Below are 22,099 nucleotides of genomic sequence, written 5' to 3' on the forward strand. Positions count from 1 at the left end.
GCTCCCTAAACTCACTTTTCAGGACCTCATCCCTCTTTCTACCTATGTCATTGGTACCAATGTGTACCATGACTTCTGGCTGCTTTCCCTCCAGCACAAGAATGCTGTGGACCTGATCAGAGACATCCTGGACCCTGGCACCTGGGAGGCAACATACCATCCGGGATTCTCGCTCATGTCCACAGAACCTCCTGTCTGTTCCACTGTCTATCGAGTCCCCTATCACTATTGCCCTCCTCTTCTCCTCCCTTCCCTTCTGAGCAGCAGGACCAGTCCCAGTGCCAGAGACCTGGCTACTGCCGCTCGATCCCTGTCTGTCATCCTCCTTAATAGCATCCAAAGTGGAAAACCTGTTTTTGAAGGCAACAGCCTCTGGTGTCCTCTGCTCTGTCTGCCTGTTCCCTTTCTCTTTCTCTCCCCTGGCAGTCGCCCATCTATCTGCCTCCTGGACCCTAGAAGTATCTGCTCTAATGGGTTGGGGGTGGGGGGGGAGGGGGGGGTGACTGCCTCCCGATGCACAGCATCTACATAACTCTCTCCCTCCCTGATGCTTCGCAATGTTTGAAGCTGCGACTCCAGCTCAATAATTCTGAGCCGAAGTTCCTCCAGCCTCAAGCACTTACTGCAGATGTGGTCTCCGTGCACCACAGCAGGGTCCACTAGCTCCCACATCATGCAGCTGCAGCACATCACCTTGCCCTCCATCTGAACTATTTTTTTCTTACCTAGCTTTAGTCTACTTAAAAGTTATAACAATAACAGTAAACCTTACCTTTACTTACCAGCTACACACCAGTGTTGTTGCAGATGGCCTCCGCCTCTTGATGCCAAAGCCTGTTGTGCCAAAGCCACTCACCCTGACTCTGTCCACTCCAACAATGGCTGCTCCAAAACATGAATTTTTGAGGGTTGGCTAACAAATTGGGAAGAAGAGTGAAAGTGGGAGTTATTGAACACTTCCCTTCTCAGAAGATACTGAACTAGAAATTTAGTTGCATAACGCTGTTTCTTTCTGCAATAAGTGAATGAAGTTGATTATTGTAATTCCCCAAATGCATGACCTCTCATTTCTCTGAAATACTGCTCTGCTTTTCTGCCCAACTGACAGATCATCTATAACTTCCTGCAGTGTAAAGTTTTACTTCTGGTTGTCAACCACATGGCAATATTCTGTATGAGCTGCATGTCCCTGATATTTAGATCTGAACAATAAATGTAGATTACAAAAAGCAAGGGGCTGAGTCTGAGCCATGTGGAACCCCACTGGCAACAGCCTTCCAATCACAAAAAGAGTTGTCAACTGTTACCTTTTGCTTCCAGTTTTGGATATGTTTTGCTACTCCATTGAATCTCCATGGGTTTTCACTTTTAATCAGTTTACGTTGTTTTATTGCACTACTGCCTTTGCAGCAGCCCAGTATAAAAGGTGTATCCCTGAGCTGGTTCCAGCCCACCAATGGGAAATCACAAGGTATGTTTATTTCCCCCGACTCCACCCCATCCCAGTTGTATTTACCTTCATGTTCCCCCCCACCAATGCCAATCCTTGATGGACACCTTCATCCATTGACTGCTCCCCCCTGTCCCCACTACTTAACAACTACTTTCCCAATAGACATTGAGGCTATTAAAATAAATGCAGTTAATCCGATTGACCCCCTATTGCTGTTCTTTCTGTCTCTGCCTACTCTTCCACTGGACAAGACCTGTTCTATTTCCTGCATATGAGTCAGTCTCTCTATCTGCTGCATTGTCATTCTGGGCCCCACTCCCTTGTCTCACTAATTTAAACCCTTCCAAGTATCACTAGCAAACCTCCCTGCAAGGATATTGGTTGCCCTCTCCAGTTCAGTGCAGTCATCCTTGTACAGATCACCCCTGACCCAAAAGAGATCCCAATAATCCAAAAACCTGAAGCCCTCCCTGCTGCACCAGCTCTTTAGCTATGCATTCATCTGCCCTATCTTCCTATTTCTATACTCACTAAGATGTGGCATTGGGAGCAATCCTGAGATTATAACCCTAGAACCTGCCTTTCCTGCTGGGTGGATAAATCACCAGGGCCTGATGGGTTCTGTCCCAGGATGTTAATGGAAGGAAGGGAAACTGGGGCTCTGGAGATTTTTGCATCTTCATTAATCATTGGTGAGGCACCAAAATACTGGAGGATAGCTAATTTTGTCTCTTTGTTCAAAAAGGGCAGTAGGGATAAGCCTGAAAACTACAGACCAGAAGGGAAATTGTTGCAGAAAATTCTGAGGGGCAGGGACTGATTCGAAGGAGTCAGCATGATTTTATCCAGGGGAGATCATGTCTCACAAATCTCATTGAGTTTTTTTTGAGGAGGTAACTAAGAAAAGTCGTAGACATGGTTTACATGGATTGTAAGGCTTTTGACAAGTTCCCATGTGGTAGGCTGGTCCAGAAGGTCAAGGAATCCAAGGTGTGTTGGCAAATTGGATCCAAATTTGGCTGGGTGATGGGAGGCAGAGGGCAGTAGTGGATGGGTGTTTCTCTGACTGTAAATCTGTAACAAGTGGTGTACCGCAGGGATGGGTGGGGGTTGCTTGTCAGGCAGCATCTATGAAGGGAAATAAACAGTTGACGTTTCAGGTCGAGACCCTTCATCAGAAGAGAAAGGGTGAGGGGGCCACGGGAATGAGGGAAGGGGTGGGGTAAGTGGAAAACAGAGGGGAAGGGTTACTGGAAGTTGGAGAAATCTCTCTTCACCCCCTTACCCCTCCCCTTTCCCCTCCCATGCCCTCATGACATGCCCATTACCTCTCTCTGGTTCCCCACCTCCCCTTCATGTCTACTGTCCTCTCCTATCAGATTCCTTCTTCTCTAGCCCTTTGCCTCTTCCACCTATCACCTCCTAGTTTCTCACATCATTCCCTTTCATCCCCCCTTCCCACCCACCTACCTTCCCCCTTTCATCTGGACTTACCTATCACCTGCCAGTTTGTGCTGCCTCCTGCCCCCCTCTACCTTTTTATTCTGGCTTCTGCCCGCTTCCTTTCCAGTCCTGATGAAGGGTCTCGACCCGAAACGTCAACTGTTTATTTCCCTCCACAGATGTTGCCCGACCTGCTGAGTTCCTCCACAATGTTGTGTGTGTTGCTTCAGATTCCAGCATCTGCAGAATCTCTTGTGTCTCCTTTGTTGTTTGTAATGTGTTTCAATGACTTGGGTGAAAATGGAGAGGGGTGTTATTGGTAAGTTTGAAGATGAGGCAAAAATTGGTGGAGTTATAGATAGTGAAGAAGGTTGTCTAAGGGTACAGTGGGACATAGATCAGCTGGAGAGCTGGGTGGAGCAGTGACAGATGGAAATTAATCCAAATGTAATGCATTTTGTGAAGTGAAATTCTGGTAGAACATAAGACTAAATGGCAAGGATCTTAGAAGTGTTGATGTATTGAAGGGTCTTGGGGTGTGAGTCCATGGCTCCCTGAAAATGGCAACACATGTGAATAAGGTAGTGAAAAAGGCATTTGGTGTGCTTCCCTATATAGGCCAAGGTATTGAGTCTAAAGTTGGGACGTCTTGTTGCAGTTGTATAAAACATTGGTCGGACCGCACTTGGAGCTTTGTATATCGTTCGGTGTCAACACTACAAGGAAGGATGTGATAACAATAGAGTGCAGAAGAGGTTCACCAGAATGTTGCCTGGAATGAAAGGCTGTAGTTATGAGGAGAGATTGCATAGGCTTGGTTTATTCTCACTGGAACACAGAGGGCTGAGGAATGACCTTATAGTGATTTATAAAATTGTGAGCGGCATATATAGAATCTTTTACCCGGGGCAGGGGAGTCTAGAACTAGAAGGATCAGGGCTTAAGGTGAGAGGGGAGAAATTTAAAGGAGGTCGGTGGGTTAAGTTTTTCCACACAGAGGGTGGTGAATATTTGGAACGAGCTGCTGGAGGAGGTAGAGGAGGCAGGTACAATTACGATGTTTAAAAGGTATTTGGATAGAAAGAGCAGAGGGGGATACTGGCCAAATGTAGACAAATGGGATTAGTGTGGATAGGAATCACGGTCTGCATAGACGAGGTGGGCTGTAAGGCCCCTTCCTGTGCTGTACGTTTCTATGATTCTATGACCATCACACCCCTAGTTTCAGACAGAACGCAAACTGAACACTGGGGAGCAAGTATCACTTAAAAGATTGGTTGATGGCACCCTCCATTGTTTTCTTGATAATGAAATTTCGCTGATAGGGTGAAGATTGGATGGGTGATGATTTATGTGGGCTGAAGATACCTAGGCAACTTTCCCCACTGTCAGATCCCAAGGTTGTGGCTGTTTGATGCAGCTCGGCCAGAGACATAGACAATGCTGGAGCACACCACCACTACTAACAGGATGTTGTCAGGGTCCACATGTTTTTTTTATCCAATCCTGTTATTTAGTGTCCTGTGAAGTTAATCAAATTGGCCAACAGGTAGCACCTGTGAAGTGAAGATCTTGCAATGAGCTGAAATGGATAATTCAGTCAACACTTGTATCTAAGGATAGTTATAAATGCCTTAGCCTTGTCATTGGTACTCACATATTGGTCTCAACCATTGCTAAGAGGGGATCTTCATGGCATCTCCTCTGTTTAATTGCTCACCAGCAATCAGAACAGGATGTAGGAGCTTTTATTTGATCCATTGCTGTATTTGCAGCATGCAGCTTCTATTATTTAGCATTCACATAATCCTATGCAATAGTTTCATGAGGTTGGCACCTCATTTTCAACCACAAATGCTCGTATTCTGCTCTACACTCCTCATTGAACCAGGATTGACAGCTTGGCTTAATAGTGGAGGATGGAATACAATTTTGTTGCTGCAGGTGATTCACAATGCCCAGTTTTAAGCTGCTAGTTGTTGTCAATCTGTCTCCTTTAGTACAATGTTAGTGCCAAACAAAGAGTAGGGCTCTCTCAGTGTGAGTGTATGGCTTTGCTTTCACAAGGATTATTCCTACTAATATTGTCATGGACAGATGCATCTAGGACAGAAAGATTGGTGTGGATGAGGTCACATGGTTTTATCCTTGCATTATTTTTAAGACATTTGGTGAGAGAGCGAGTCTGTCAATTGAGTCCTTTGGGGTTTGGCCAGTTTAATTAGTATTGTTGTTACTGAGCTGTTCTTTGGAGTTGGACACTGAAGTTCCCCTGCCACAAAACATTGATCCCTTGATACCATCGGTCCTTCCTCCAAGTGGTGATTGACCTGGAGGAGTACTGATTCATCATTTGGGAGAGGACAATAGGTGCTGATCAGTGAGAGATTTCCTTGCCTGTGTTTGACCTGATGTTGTGAAATTTCATGGGTTGCAAAGTCAATGTTGAGAACTCTCATGGCAAAAACCTTCCAATCAAATACCCATGTTAGTTGGTACATCCTATTATTAGGTCAGGACATTACTAAGGACATGGTTGGAAGAGTCTGCCTTTAGCTGATAGTTATACAATCATTCCTGTATCAGGCAGTAGAATGTGTACAAATGGGTTTATGTTGAAAATCATTTTTTTTAAATTGGATTTCTTTGTCATTATTTGAAAGTTTTCCTTGAAAATGCCAGAAGAATGTCAAGGTTTACAATGTTATATTGATAAATTCCAAGAACAAGTTAGACATGTTGGATGAAAAGAAATTATTTTATTTTGATTTTTGAGAAGTTACTGAAATCAAAATGGCACAAATTTTCAATGCCAGTCACAATTTCAAATATTAATGTGAACCTTTCAGTTGCAAGGAAAATCCAATTTCTAATTTCATGCCTTACAGAAAAAGGTGACACTAAACAGTTTTCTGGACACCTTGATGTCTGATCCCCCACCACAGTGTCTCGTCTGGTTACCACTCATGCATCGTCTTGCTAATGTTGAAAATGGTAAGTTATGAACAATTTCAGGACTGTTCCATCTATGTACTGTTTTCTTTGTGGTAGTAACAATGGGAAAACTTCCAGAATTCATTGTTACTGTTCAGTGAAACTGACAGCAACTTCATGCATTTAATCCAGGAATCCTGAAGTCGTTCTCGGTGATTCTTCCACACACTGCACTGATTGCAGCCGTCTCCAGAGCAATTAAGGAAAGTCTCTTAAAATGACATAAATTTCATATGGCTCCAACACTAGTCCAAATGTAAAATGCCCTAAAACTCTAATAATGTCATATGTATGTGAGTTTATAGCATTAAGGCCATAATAATGTGTTGCAAATTACCTGGCTCTAAAGTAGTTATGCATATCAACACGCATAACCCAAAATAAAAGGATCTTAAAATACCTGCTTTTTAAATGTTTATATTTCAGGTTCAGTTTGTGTATATTCCAATCTTCAGTTAATTAACAGAATACGAAAAGCACAATTTTTAATGAGAATTCTCTAATTTAATAGGCTACTCACCCAGCCTGTTGATATTACAGCAGCTGGATGCAAGGGGTCATTTGAACAGAGGCTGAAAGCAACTGACATTGGAAAACAGGAAGATCCTGCCAATTCACACAGGAAGCCAGACTTCTTATGTGAGCTGAGGAAGAGAGATCACAACGGGCTTATGATTCATTAGTGTCTGGTTTAAGTTCTCCTCCAATCAATCACCCAGTTTCACTAAATAAAGATCAGGAACGTGAGCCAATCGCAGGAAAACTAAGGCCAATTGTAATGCTTTAGATAACTCTGGAAAGAACTTTTTCTTGATGGGTACTTCAAAAACACTTTGTATCTCTCAAAAATGAAAATCAACATTAAAAAAAATCTACATGCTGGAAATTTAAAATAAAAATAGACAATGTTAAAATAAAAATAGGAAATACTCAGCAGGTCAGCTGTATCTGTGGGAAGAATAATGGTCAACATTTCATAGACTTCCCTCCCCCACCCTCCCTGCAGCTCAACAAGCTTCTTTACTCTCTGTTTTGACAGAGGGTCTCTCGCACAGTTCTTTTGTAGATTTCAAATATCTTTGCAGAGTGATGGTTAAGCACCACAGTGGGAATATCGTAAGTGACCGATTTCTACTGTCAAAAATGGTGCTTTTCTCAGCAAGGATTTACACAGAAGAGAAAGAAACCTAAAAAGGAGTGCTTGTCCCCACCCCATGCAGAAGAATGATGTGGCCCTCTGGTGTACTTTAGCTCCCCATGCTATTTCAACCTAACCCCTTCCTCCATAGATCTACTTTGCCATCGACTGATTCAGCCTCCAAGCTTCCTAATATTATTACCCATGATGAGAAGTTGCAGGGAGATGTTAGGGGCAGGCAACATTTTTATGGAACTGGCCTCAATATTATGTTGCTGGAGAGGTTGTGTAGCTGGCCAGCTACTTCACTGATCACTTGCCAAGTAACTAAAATCTGCCATTATATATCATCAGGAACAGTGAGATAGCAACATCATGGGCCAGATAGCCCTATAGTTCAGAATCTTGGTACACAAGCTGAAAGGACAACATCCCGCCTGCCCTGTAAATTTTTACATTTGTCTTTACTAGTACTTTTTCTGGGTGCATTGAGTTGCCCATACTTGTTACTCACCACAAATACTTTGACTGGAACCCCCAGCATAAAATTCCTGAATAAAGCCAGCTACAACCTGATGGATGAGGGTTGTGCTACTGATCATAAATACCACAGAAGTGCTCTACAGCCACGCTACCAGGATTAACTAGCTGCATTAAATATTTCTCAGTGTCTCTGATATTCAACAACATTCAAGACTATTAAATATACTATTAAAATTATTTTTTAAAATATATAAACCAATTTTTTAAAAAATCAGAAATACTAGAAAACACACAAAACATTTAGTATTTACATTTAAGTCACCTCAATGATGGAAATGTAAATTACCTGAAACTTGCCTTTCTCTCTCCGAGGTATTCCGCTCTATTTGGAATGAGTGGGATTTATGTCATGTGTAATCTTGCCCCTGTTTAGAGAGCTGATTTTCCAGCTGCTGGGAAACCACAGGAAGTTGGTCAGGAAGTTCAGGATTTCTGTATTTGTGCACCTTATGGACAGGTTGCAAACATCCTTAAATTGGGAAAAGCAGCTTGAGGAACTGCCAGCAACTCTCTGGAAAATCTGGGCCTGTAAAGAGACAGTGAGAAATATTTAATGCGGCCAGTTATTCCTGAATTGTATGGCAGTGCCACCATTTAGGGCATTTGCCACTTCCTTTGGCTAATTCGGATTTTTCCTTTAGCAGTCTCCATCACACCAAGTCCACTCTGAAGCTTGCTTTTGCAGTTAGCAGGAGTGTAGTATGCATTAATATTTTGAAACATTTTCAAATACATCTAATAAAAGAAATCATGTACTTGCCCAACTTTGCAGTTTTGCTTTTATGAAGAGCCAGAGTTCCTACAATGCCTTTTTTTTAAACAGAGAAAAGACGTTTTATGTAATATTCAGGATTTCCACAAGGTTTCATTTAACCCAATATGCTTGTATCCCCGTAGCTTTGAGTGTTTGTGCATAAAGAATCTTTCTGGAAGAGGCAGGATTGTCTTGTTCATCCAAACTTTGCTAATTTATTCCTGTGTTTGAGGATCAATTTGTGAGCTGTATAAGGGCTCTTGTGAGTTGTCAAGGTTTGCTAGGATTAGTGACGCAAGATAATTTGAAAACTTCTGTGTTTGAGAATATATATATATATATATACACATACATACACATACATACACATATACATATATATTCTTTCATTATTGTGAATGCAAAATAAAAATTGACTGAAAGCAATACTAATAATGCAAAGTAAAAAAAAAGTAAAAGTGTCCTGGCTGATTTTGTATGTTCTGTCTGCAGTCTTCCACCCTGTAGAGTGTTCCTACTGCCACAGTGAGAGTATGATGGGTTTTCGATATCGTTGCCAGCAGTGTCACAATTACCAGCTTTGTCAAGACTGCTTTTGGAGAGGCCATGCAAGTGGTTCTCATAGCAACCAGCACCAAATGAAAGAATACACATCATGGGTAAGATGTACATGAATTTAATGGGTAAGGGAGCAAAGGCACTTCTGCATGTAAAGCATGATATTATCACAATGTTTTCAATTTATAACATAAGTTATTTCAATCCTTAGGATGTAAAAATTTTAGTCATTTCAATTTGCAGGGGGGTCATTCACACCAAATAAACTTGAACTGCTTCTTGAAAAAAACAGCTTACATCGGACCAGGTGGAATTGTCTGCATCAATTTTGCTGGAAGAATTTTACAAATAGTAATACTGTTTTATCCCAGTTTAGTTCATGACATTTCCAGCTTTCAGCCTTGCAGATCAATTACATGAGGTTACTCTGGATTGCAGATTTATGAATTTATTGCTTGTGTGGACAGTTGTTTGCAAATATCACATACTGTAAAACCTGATATAAAAATGAGCTCAAAATCATAATATCATTTGAAGTGTGTGATGTGGTAAAGTTCATATCATCCATACTGGTAGTGTTATTTCTTAGTGGTCAATCATTAAATTAATATTCAGTAAACCTACAAAGGTTACAAAACCAGAAACTGTTTTCCACCATTTATGTCATCATGTATCAACACATTGGGTATTAGCTTTGTTCTTGCAATTTCTATTGTTTGGGCCCAGTGAGCAATTGGCTGGAAAATATAGACTTTTTCTTCCTCTTGGAACCAGTGACAGTGAGTGTCGGTATCATGAACCCTATTCTTCCAGGTAACATGAGTGTAAACCACGTGTAAAATATATGGCAGTAAAGTTGGACTCCATGGCACATGGATTTTGATTGCCTCAGATGTTGCATTGGTTTCAATTTGGCATCAGCTGGGTGCACAAACAGTTGTAGCTTGTCATATTGACCATCTTTCTTAATTCATTCACACAATGTGGGTGTTAATGCCAATCACTAAGGTAGTGATGAGCTACTTTGAATTGCTGATGTCTTTGTGGTACAAGTACTCCCACAGTGCTAACAGGTTGAGGCAGTTGGGAAGGGTAATAGCATGTATGATATCCTCATATGTCTGAAGTATGTAGAATGAACAGATTCCTATATGAACCAGTGTAAAGTGCAGATTTTATGACAATACTGCTGAATTGGACCTCGATGATGAAGGCAGTGTTCAAATGGCACAAAGGATCAAGCATTTAATAACAGGAAGAAAGCCCTCTACTTGAAAGACTTTAAAGGATCATAAATTCTTTTCCAGGTTTATTGTGGATTAATTTGTACAATGTTGGTTGATGTAAGCTGCTGCTTAATGTTTCTAAACCTTGTTGCAGTTTGTCGAGTCTATGGAGAGTAGAGTGGCAGAAGAAAGCATTGTGTATCTTTGAATTTTGGTTTTGGTTACTCCCAGACTTGAGTACTTTCGTTGCCATTCTTTTTGAGTGAACCATGATTGTGAGAATGAAGAGATGGCGCACACAGCAAGCTAGCGTGTTGGAAGAGGGAGAAGGAAGAGAAGTCACTCAGTGGAAGGCCCTATCTGTCAAGAGCATTCAGAAAGCAATATGCACCTGACTAAAGTGCAAAGCACGAGGCAACTTTGCTTCAGTACAGATGTTCTGCAGGCACAGAGAAGACCTAGAACTGCCTTGCCAGCAGCTGTTAAGGTCAAATTAGTATTATTGCTTTACAGTTCTGACTGGCTTGGAACGGGACAGATGATGTCTCCAATATTTCATACCGATTACTCATTTGGAAGAGGGAAATGTATTATTGAGTGTTGAGGAATGTGGATGATGGGACAGACACGATTGAATAACTGGTAATCAGCACAACCCATGAGGTGTTGGTTAGGTGAGCTGCGGGGGTGTGGTGGTTGAGCAGTGTCGGAGACTAATGGTGCATTTGGTGGGGAATGATATTAGATAACATATTCACTAACTTTGAACAAGCATGTGAAAACAATGCAAGTTTTGCAGCACTGCATTCAAGCCCCTGCACTGTGACGTTTATTTCCTCTCACTGCCTAGAGGGCCTCCTGACCCCACACAGTCAGAGGATTTCTCTGTTTCTTTATCCAGCTTGTCAGTCAAGATCTCCAGTGCTGCATTAGAAAGTTGGAGTGCCCAATCTCAGTATAATGTGCTATCTCTTGTAGCAAATTCCAGTGATGTTAGGAATTGCAGATGTCTCCTTTGCAGCCACAGTCCACTTCCTCTTCAATCACCACAAGCCCATGTGAACTGGTGTGATGCACTGCCAGCATCAGGCTCTGAGGCTACAAACTAATGCGTTCGACAGTGTGATTGGCATGGGCTGCGCTGGTTTCTGAAATCATGCTATTGAGCAGATAGCATTACTTTCTTGGTACAAGTTCAAACAGGTGAAGCGTAGTCATGCATTGTGATCCCTGAGCACATTTTCCTAAGGTGTTGCATTTTAACACCATATTTATTTTTATCAAAATGCTTTCTGCTGAGAATAGGCAAAAATCCTGTATGCATGAAAACTAAGTTAAAATGACATTTTTCCCTGGAAATTTTTTTGTTGCATCCATCAAATCATCTACAGAGGGAAAGCCAAAAGAAAAGGCTGTCAAGTAACAGAGAGAATAAATAGTTGAACAAATAAAAATAAAGGATTGACAGAACCAATTGGAGATCAAGAAGGTATACCTTGTGGGACAATGGTAGAGATAGTAAATGAGTATTTTATGTTGTATTTCACAGAAGGATGCAATCTTTGATACGAAGAGGTTAAAGGTGGATGAGGTAGAGAAACTATGTAAGGTAACTGAGAAAAATTAGTTGATTTCAAATTTAAAGAGTACCAGGTCTTGATGGCTTTTCTGCAAGTGTACTGAAGGAAACTCGAGAAGAAATAGAGGAGGCAATCAGTATTACCTTTCAGACATCCTTGGGTTATGACAAGGGATGGAATAGCCAGTTATTTATAAACCTGTTCGAGTAATGTTGGTAAAGATCAGCTTCCAAAGGCCACGAACTGAATATGATTGATATTCACCTTGAAAGAATTAGGCTGATGAAGGAGAGCCAGCATACATTTTTAAAAGGAGTTTATAATAAAGTAATGATGGATTTTACATAAGGCATTGAATAAGATTCTATTTAAGAATCTTGTTGATTTACTGAAGAAATGTGATTTAAAACAAGTTTGGCAGCCTGAATACAAAGTTTAATGACCAAACAAGATCATGGTGCCTTTTATAGACTGAATGACGGTCATATTGTCATTTTTCAGGAAAAGATGGAAATTTTTGAAAATGAAGATATTAAAAAGATGTCATGAGTGGACAGAAGAAGTGGGAATAAGCGGATAGCACATTCTTGAGTCCAACAATGGAATATGGCATTAAATTGCTTCTAGAATAGCTTCAAGCAATTTAAGCATTAAATTGCTTGCTTAATCTGGTGAATCTTCTTTTCCCCTCCCCTTATTCTGCTCTTACCATCCTGAATTCACCCTAATGTGGAAAACCTTAATTCGTGATGATGGCTGGCTATTCGGTGTTGGGGGCATGGAAGCTGAGGTTAATCCTATGCCCATTGACTGCTCAGATATTTCCACCAGAAATTTGAAACTGACATCTCAGCTGACTATATATTTTGTCCCCCTCAGGAATATTGCAACAAATTATAGAACGATGCTGCCCCCGCCCAGCTGCAACCCTGCTTAAGATCAGATCATCAATAAATTGTTGGCAAAAAAATCAGAGTTCTTCTACATTGAATAGCTGGGTACCAATGGATTGAAATTAGGGTTGGTAGAAGTAAAAGTCCATTGAATCTGTTAAAAAAAATAAGTAAATATATGCATTTTAGTAATATGCTGACATCTTCATGTGCCTAACTGTGTTAAATTACTTCTCTTTTATACTTGAATTGCTGCAAGAAATTCAGTTGTACTCATAAGACAAGGCATCATCTAACTTGTAATAACTGCAGCATACTTAACTTGTGTTTTTTTTACTCTGGACATATTGATACAGAGCAACATTTAATGGTGGTGCCAACTAGATAGCATCCCCTTATGTGAGACAATCATAATGTGCTCTTCTCAGATTGAAGTGGAGTATGACTAGTGGAGTATTGCAGTGATCAGGTTTTTCACAATCTACGTCATTGATTTGGCTGAGGGGACCAAATATCATATTTCCAAATTTGTTGATGATACTAAACTAAGTGGGATTGTGAGTAGGGAGCAGGATGGAGCCTCAAGGGGATATGGACAAACTAAGTGAAGGGGCAAGGTAATGTGAAGAAATGTAAAGTTATCCACTTTGCTGCATGAAAAAGGAAAGCAGAGTACTTTTAAAATGATGAAAGATTGAGTATTGTTAATGTTCAAAGGGACCCTGGTGTCTATGCACACAAGTTACCCAAAACCAACATGCAGATGCAGCAAGCGATTAGGAAGGCAAATGATATGTTAGCCTTTATCACAAGAGTAAAGATGTCTTACTGCAATTGTATAGGGCCTTTGTGAGACCTCACAAGGAGTAAGCTGCACAATTTTGGTGTCTTGCTCAAAGAAGAGTGTGTGCAGCTAAGATTCACTGGACTGGTTCCGGGAATGGTGAGTTTGCCATACGAGGAGAGATTGAGTGGACTGGTCCTGTATTTCCTAGAGTTTAGAAGACTGAAAGGAGATTAACTGAACTTTAGAAAATTATCATAAGGCATGACAGGCTGAATGCAGCAAGGATGTTTGCCCTAGCTGAGAGGTCCAGAACCAGAGATCACAGTCTCGGAACAAGGGGGCAGGCCATTTAAGACTGGGGCAAGGAGACATTTTCTCACGCAAGGTGGTGACTCTTTGGAATTCTCTACCTCAGGTGGCTGTGGAGACTCCTCTTTGAGTTCATTCAAAACAGAGATCGATAGATTTCTGAATATTAAAGTAAATAAAGGGATAATGCAGGAAAATGGCATTGAGGGAGAAAATGATTTTGAATGATGAAGCATGTCTGAAGGGTCAAGTGATGTACTCCAGTTCTTATTTCTTATAATCCATGTCTATTGCAATCGTCTCCCACCCAGCCCCACCAGCCCACTGCTGGGACTCCTCACTGCCTGCATACACTCCACAGTCCTCTTTTTCCTGTGTTTCTTCCTTTATTGGATCTACTTTCCTACAGCCTTTAAAGCACCCCCTGTACTATCCCCAACTCACTTCTTTCATGACCCCCACTCTCAATGACAGGAGAGGGTGGAGGAAAGGAATTTGTGCTAGCTTTCTGCCCCCTTGTATCTTGCCCATAATATGCATTTTCATGTGTTTGACATTTCTAAACCTGTTATCTTTCTTCCTCATCGACTCCTTTAATACCTTAAAACCTGAATTAGATCATCCCTTAATCTTATAAATTTTCTCAAATATAAACCTTATCCATGGCACCTTTTCTTATGGTGTAACCCTTTCAAATGTTGTGTTTCTGGCAAATATGCTCTGCACCTCACTGAAGTTTGTATACCCTTCTTAAGGTGAAGTTTCCAGAACTCAAAGCCATACTCCAAATATATTCAGTTAACTTTCTTAATAATTTTTTGTACCTACCTATTTGCTTGCATTCTGTAATTAAATGATGTTACCTCTCTAATCCTCTTCCAAGCAATTTAACTAAGTATTTCGGCATCCATTGCTCTCTTCTGACCCTTTGCACTATGAATTAGTCTCAGGAAGCAAATGCTCAGATTTGGTAATGTTGTCCAGGTATATGTTGTAACAGTAGCAAAACAATCTTGGTTATGCTAAGTAAATGCTTAGAATAATGGAGAATGCCAGTGAAGGGTCATTGACCTAAAACATTGACTTTCTTTCTCTCTCCATAGATGCTATCTGATCTGCTGAGTATCTCCAGCAATTTATGGTTTATCTTGAGGAAAAATTCTTGTGGAAACATTTATAATATATTGTCCCAGTCATTTAGTTAAAGATTATTTGCAGTCAAAATTTTGTAAAGATAGGTAAAGGAAGAAATAAGAAATATTGCCAAAAAGGTGCAATATAAAATTCCATATTTTAGAAGCATAATACTGTTTTACCTACTTGATACTTTGAATTACCTTTTGTATCATTATTCCCAGAAATCCCCTGCAAAGAAGCTAACCAACGCACTTAGCAAGTCTTTAAGCTGTGCTTCCAGTCGTGAGCCTTTGCACCCAATGTACCCTGACCAGCCTGAAAAACCACTAAATCTGGCCCACATTGTGTGAGTATATATTAAACTTATGTCACTGAATTTCCAGTGGTCTATTTTGTGCCTTTTTGGGTTATTCTTTCAATGCCTTATGGATCTTTCTGATGAGACATTCTTCACTGTAAATCTTGGACACAGCTTCTCTGAGCAGCTTCCTTATTTCCTTTCTCTGGAAACCTGTGGTGAAAATACTAAGTCAATTATTAGCCTTGCCTTCTGACATTGTCTGGCATCTTCTAAATAATGAGTTGCTTTGTATAATTTACCGAATCTTTGCAATGTCTTTTGAAAATATGTCTTTTACGTTATAACACATGAAAGAGGTAAACAAAATAGGAATAGGACTAGGTCAGCAGGCATCTCAAGCCTGCCCAGCCATTCAATATAATCATGGCTGATCTCTGCTGGCTTCAACTTCTCTTCTATGCCAGTCCCCATAACTGTCAATTCCTTGATCTTCCAAATATTTATCTATCACCGCCTTAAATATATCTAATAATCTGGCTTCCACCAGCCTTGGGAGCAGAGAATGTCAGCGAGTTATTACCCGCTGAGAGAAGAAAATTCTATGCACCTCAGTTTTAAATCACTGCCCCCTTATTTTGTAGCTTTTTCCCCTTGTTTGTGACTTTCCCATTAGTGAAAACATCTTAGCATTTACTCTGTCAAGCCCCCTTAGAATCTTATATGTTTGAATAAGGTCACCTGTCATTCTTCTAAACTTCAAGGAACACAGACCCAAACCCTCTGGCCCCTCTGACAGGAATTAGCCTGGTGGATCTCCTTCGGACTACCTCCAGTGCTACTATAACCCCTCTTAGGTAACACAATATTCCAGGTGTGACAACACCAACACCCTGTACAAATAGAACAAAACCTCCCTATTCTTAAACTCCAACCCCTGTCCAATAAAGGCCAATGTGCCATTTGCCTGCTTAACTACCTATTGGACCTGTCTGTTAACTTTTTATTACTCATGCACAGAACACTTTGATCCCCTTGTATTCCACTCATTTGCAGTCTCTCTCCATTTAGATAATAATCCACCTTTTGATTCCTCTTACCAAAGTGCATGACTTCACTTTTCCCCACTTTAAACTCTATTTGCCCGGTTTTCATCCAATCACTCAATCTATCCATGTTCTGTTGCATAATCACAATGTCCTCATCACAGCATGACGTTCCACCTATATTTGTATCTTAAGCAAACTTGGAAACCTTGTATTTTGTTCCCTCCTCCAGGTTATTAATGCAAGTAGTAAACAATTGAGGGCTAAGACATAGCCTTGGGGTACTCCACTAGTTATATCCCTTCAGCTTGAAAAGAACCCATTTATTTCAACACTTTGTTTTCTATGTGACAGCCAGTTTTCAATCCATGCTAATACCCTTCCTCCAATACCTTAGACTCTTAATTTATGTACCTGCCTCTTATGTGGTACCTTGTTAAATGCCTCCTTGAAATCTAAATGCACTGCATCTACAGGTTCCCCTCTATTGACTCTCGCTGTTACATCCCTAAAGAACTCAAGCAAATTTGCCAAACATGATTTACTTTCCATAAAACCATGTTGACTAGGTTTGATTGTATTCAGCTTTCCTAAATGATTAGTTACTTCCTCCTTGATAATTGACTCTGGTAATAGATGTTAAACTAATTAGCCTGTAGGTCCCTGCCTTCTGATTTCCTCCTTTTTTCAACAAGGGAGTTGCATTAGCAGTTTTCCAATCTTCTGGTACCCTCCTAGAATTTAGTGAGTTTTGAAGAATTTCAACCAATGGGCCCACTATCTCTGCATCCACTTCCTTTAAAACTCTTGGGCTCCAGCCATTGGTCCCAGCAATTTGTCTGCCTTTGGCCTGGTGAGTTTCTCTCATACTTTATCACTTGTAATTGGGATTTTTACAAGTTCCTGATTGTTATTTGAAATTAGCCCATCAGTTATCTTTGAGATATTTGTAGTGTCCTCCATGGTGAAGACTGATGCAAAAAACTGACATAAAATATGTGCCATCTTTTTGTTTTCCTTTTGTTGATTCACCAGCCTCATTCTCTAGAGGCCACACCCATATTAGCCACCTTCTTCCTATCAATATATCTGGAGAAACTGATACCACAAGCAAGATTTCTCTCAAAATCAATGTTCTCCCTTCTTACAAGCTTTTTAGTTTTTCACAGCTGGTTCCTAAAAACTTCCCAGTCTCGACACTTTGTATGCACTACTTTTCAATTTAACACTATTGTTAAACTCTTTTGTCAATCACAGATTGTGCCTCTTTCTCATGCATTCCCCCTTTCTAATTAGATAAAAATCTCGCTGAGTTTTATGGACCAGCTGTTTGAATATCTGTCACTGTTTATCTACTGATCTGTCACTTAGTTTATTTCCTCAGTTCACCTTAGACAACCCATCTTTGTACATTACAATTGCCCTTATTTAAGTTGAAGGCACTGATTATGGTCCTGTGATCTTCATCCTCAAACTGCATCTGGGATTCTATCATATTGTGGTCACTACCACCAAGTGGTCTTAAACAACAAGATATTTTATTAATCCTTCCTCATAACTAATGACCAAATCGAAAATAGCCTGATCCCGGGTAGGTTCCGTAACATACTCTTCTAAGTACCTAATGCACTCCACAAATTCTTCTACAATACCTTTACCCATTAGATTCCTCCAATCAATATGTAGATTAAAATCTCTCATGACAATTGCCTTCAAACATCTGATAGATATTTCCCCATTTATGCTCCACTCTATTGAGAAGTCACATTTTGGGGGCCTAGAGACTACTCTTACCTGTATATTCTTCACACTACTATTCATGATTTCAACCCAAGCCAATCCTACTGAGTGGAGGTGAGAGTCAATTTAATCAAAAGTTAAACAATAAGTCTACATAGCTGTTCTTCACATACATACATCTTATTTCAAATATTAACAGATGAATATGGACTTTAAATATTATTGATTATCTTGTTCAATTTCAATTTGTTCACATTTATTGGATAGAACATTTTGTTAATCAGGTTTTTCTAAAGATATGAAGATGTATAATGCTAATAGCTTGAAGTGATTTAGTATACACATAATTTAAAAAACCACTGGAGGTACAATTTAATAAGTATATTTTCATTAAATGTTACTGTCACTGGGGCTTCTTGGAAACATTTATGTTTCTGGGTTAATTGACCAAATATTTCACACATTTTTGCTCCAATGCATCTGAGCTTTTCATTTGTACAAATATTTTCTGGCTTGGAAATTGGGGCAGAAGCCATTTCCACCATTTTATGCCTTAAAGTCAATCTAACCAAGTTTCTTAACATGGATTATACCATCTTGTGATCTCCCCACAGAATTAATATAAAGAACTTTCGATGTGGGATGGTGAGGCAATGTATATTACATGCTTCCTTCATTGAGCTCCTAAAAAAAGAGATCTCTGACAGCTGAGATTGTCAGAAATGAGGATTTTTAAGCCAAAACACAGATATTTTAACAATGGATTTTTGGATCCTGGAAAAATTTTGAGGGTATTTTTTGATTTTTCCCATAGAGCTGGTTTTTGATTGCTTTTGGGATAATTTTGCTGTTTGCTCTGTGTGATGTTTACAGGAATAAGTCTGAGATTCCCAATGGACAATTCATTCTTTTCCATTATAATGTAGGTGGAGGAACAGCAGATGAGAGTGGGGGATAAAAGGAGAATGAAGCCCAAGAGGACATGCTCTTCGACAACATTCTCCTTTTTTCTACCATTCCCACCTTCCATCCTGGAAGAGAATTTACAGGTTGCAGAGATCCTGTGAACATGTCAGTAAGGATCTCTGAGGAAGAGAAGGAATTGGTCATTAATGGTGTGAGAGTATTGGGAGCAGGTTGTCTTCTCCTCCCACACATTTCATTCCATTGAAGTAAATGGAATTGAGTTGTGGAGAGGAATAAAGCAAGACGTTAGTCTTGCACACATTTAGCACATGATGAAGGACTAATTTTTCTCTTCTGGTTTTGAAAAAATTGTCTCAGCATACATGGCATAGGAATGCTCGTGAAGTACTGTGTTGAGAACTGTGGTCCTATCAAAATTACCTATCAATTTTGCCTGTGGTTGTAAATGTTATGGCCTCATCCAACATTTATGTTACCTGGTGAACTGAGGCGGTCCTGGTTTTTCCATACCAAATCAGCCAGGATATCATTTGGGCATGCCCTCAGCAGCTAACTGACATATTTATCAGATATGTGGATCTTACGATTAGGTACCTCTGTGTTAACGGATCAAATTTATATTTACATGGCAATCCAGGGAGCTTTAAATGGTAAGCTTCAAACTAAATGGGCTTCAACATAATATATAAATGGTGGTTTAGGTTAAAAATAGTTGCTATAAGATATTATTTCTAGTTTTACCATGACAACAAGCTTATTTAGATGCAGTTAAGTTTTTCCAAACACACATACTATGATCTATTCCACTAGTTTTATTTCTTCATACTCCTTGTAGAAGATGGAAGGAATATTCTGTATTTTTCTGACTGCATGCAATAAGCAGTTTTTATTTTACATCTTCTGCATTGTGCTATCTGCTGTGGCCACAATGACACCCTCTTAAGCAAGGTAGACTGGCCTTGGGTAGTGAATCCAGTAATGTGGTAATGCAATCACCAGCAAGGTTACTTCTGTTGAATTGCTCTTAAATCATGATAATGAGCAGATATATGTTATGTGAGAGCTTGCTCTGGGTTAAAGGACAAGGGTTAATGGTGCTTCATAATCACTGTGTTCATTTTCCAGCGCAAAGTGCTTGAACATTCTTGGTCATTTAATTGATTTGTGATTTTTGCCATTGAAAGAAAATATGTTTCAGAATAAGAAATCTGGATAAGCTAGAAACTATACTTTAATGTTTTGACTAACAGCATCATAGAGCACTATGCAGATTAAATCATAACTAAATCATGGGAATCTAATTCTTGCTACAATTGTAAGAACGAGTATTATCCTTGAATATGTATTGCATTTAAAATGAATGGCAAGTTCTACAGTTAATTACTTGAATTTTCTTACAATGTGTTTTGCTTTTGCTGCTGCACAGAAATGAATGTGGGTAAGCATTGTTTTTAATATTACTAAGTGCTTTAAGTTATCATAAACTAACCACACAGTAACCAACCATTAGTGTAGATTAAGGAAATAACTGATAAAACTGGAGCAAAAATAGTGGAACATTGTCTATGTATTAGTCCTACAAACTTATGTAGGGCTAGGTTTTGTTTGTTATAATCGCTTATTTAATGGGCCACACCTCTTTCCCATGACTTTCACAGAGTCTCATTTTTTGTGAACCTATGGATCTCATCATGCGGAAAGTCCTGACTGCCATGGTCATCCCATGAAGTGAAGTGGGCTATGAGTGCAAATAGGCAGCAGAGTTTCCTGAGGCTCGGACCTCGGAGACCTCTGATAGCCTTTGGATGGATAATTAGGGAAACTTAAAAGATATTCAAATTGATGTTAAGTTTAAAAAGTTATTAAAAATGTATTTATTTCAAAACATGATCATTTGCTAGAAATTAATTAAAGTAACTTAAGTAAAATTAAATAAATTTTAAAAAGTTACCACACATTTTTCAATCAAGATCTGTGACCCCATTCAAGTGAATGGGGCTGTGCTACATGTGTCGGCTTTTGCTGGAGTAAAGCTGAGAGGCTGGATGTAAAGTGCATCCAGATCCAAATTTTGAGATGTTTACACTCCATTCTTGGACTCAGTGGTGAGTTTAGTGGCAGAGTGGGGCATGTGACCTCCAGTCCATCCTAACTTCCACATCACAATGTGCAGGTGTGGAAGTTGGGAATGAGCTGCAGTTAGCTGTCAATTTTCTGTGGAACCCTTGGCTTGCAGATCAGTATGATCAGGCCCAATGAATAAACATTGAATCAGTCGTCAATGCCTGTAGTATAAAGGTATTACCTTCTTTCATTGTTGGCTATCAATTACTATATAGAATTCAAAAGGATTGTGCAGCCAGATTGTGACATATATGTAATTTTCTGTTTGCTCTAATTTTCTAATTGGCATCAACTGCAAAAAGTTTAAGCATTTTTCATTTATTAGGACAGTTTTGAGTTTCTTGTTTGATCTCAATCATAGTCAAAAATATTGCTACTTTTCCTTTTCGAAACACAACTGGTTATATGATCAGTTTCCTTGTGTTAATTACACCTGATTCATGAAATGATACACCGTTGAGAGACCAATCATAGAACTACCTAAACAATCCCACTCCCCTGCTCCTTCCCCATTGTCTGTATGATTTTTCCTTTAGTGATTCTCCTTTATATGTTAAATTTGTATCTGATTCTTTCATTCTTTCAGACAGCTCATTTCAGATCGAAACTTGCTATATAAAAAAGTTATTTCATGTCATCATTGGTTCTTTTGCAGTCACCTTAAATCTCTGTCCTCTGTTTCTGCAGTGTAAACAGTCTCTGATTCGCTCTTGTCAAAATCATTCATGATTCTGAACACCTCTATCAAACCTCCTTTAACCTTCTCTCCTCTCTGGAGAACAATCACAGTCTCTATGTAATTGAGGTCATCCGTCCATTGTACAATCCTGGTAAATCTCTTCCAAACCTCTTTAATTACAACATAATTACACTCACCTTTCCTTCAACAACCTTCTGATGTTTTTGTTTCTTCATAGACTTAAAGGTTCTCTTTGATGTTCTCATCTTGGCTATTTTCATGTTTTCTTTCTGAACCTATTTGCTATTTTAAACTCATTTGTATTTGTATATTCAACTTAAATCTTCAGTATTATTAACCTTACTACTAGCAATTCTCATTTTGGACTCTTGAATATATTTAATCATTCATGGAGCTCTCATTTTAGATGTCCTCCTTTTCTTTCTTTATGAAAAATATATCTACTGTGT

The 22,099-nt window shown here is 39.5% G+C and overlaps 1 protein-coding gene across 12 annotated transcripts in view; it reads left to right on the forward strand.

Annotated features, from left to right (window-relative positions):
• dtna (dystrobrevin, alpha) overlaps positions 1–22,099 on the forward strand; it is a 194,863-nt gene that overhangs the window by 97,445 nt on the left and 75,319 nt on the right. For all 12 annotated transcript variants that reach the window (XM_052023108.1, XM_052023106.1, XM_052023107.1 and 9 more), the window contains 3 exons: positions 5,785–5,890; positions 8,818–8,984; positions 15,037–15,161. In XM_052023108.1, the coding sequence (XP_051879068.1) occupies positions 5,785–5,890; positions 8,818–8,984; positions 15,037–15,161 (398 nt within the window). The remainder of the gene's footprint in view (positions 1–5,784; positions 5,891–8,817; positions 8,985–15,036; positions 15,162–22,099) is intronic.

Source organism: Pristis pectinata, chromosome 9 (assembly GCF_009764475.1).
Source record: "Pristis pectinata isolate sPriPec2 chromosome 9, sPriPec2.1.pri, whole genome shotgun sequence".
Taxonomy (NCBI): domain Eukaryota; kingdom Metazoa; phylum Chordata; class Chondrichthyes; order Rhinopristiformes; family Pristidae; genus Pristis; species Pristis pectinata.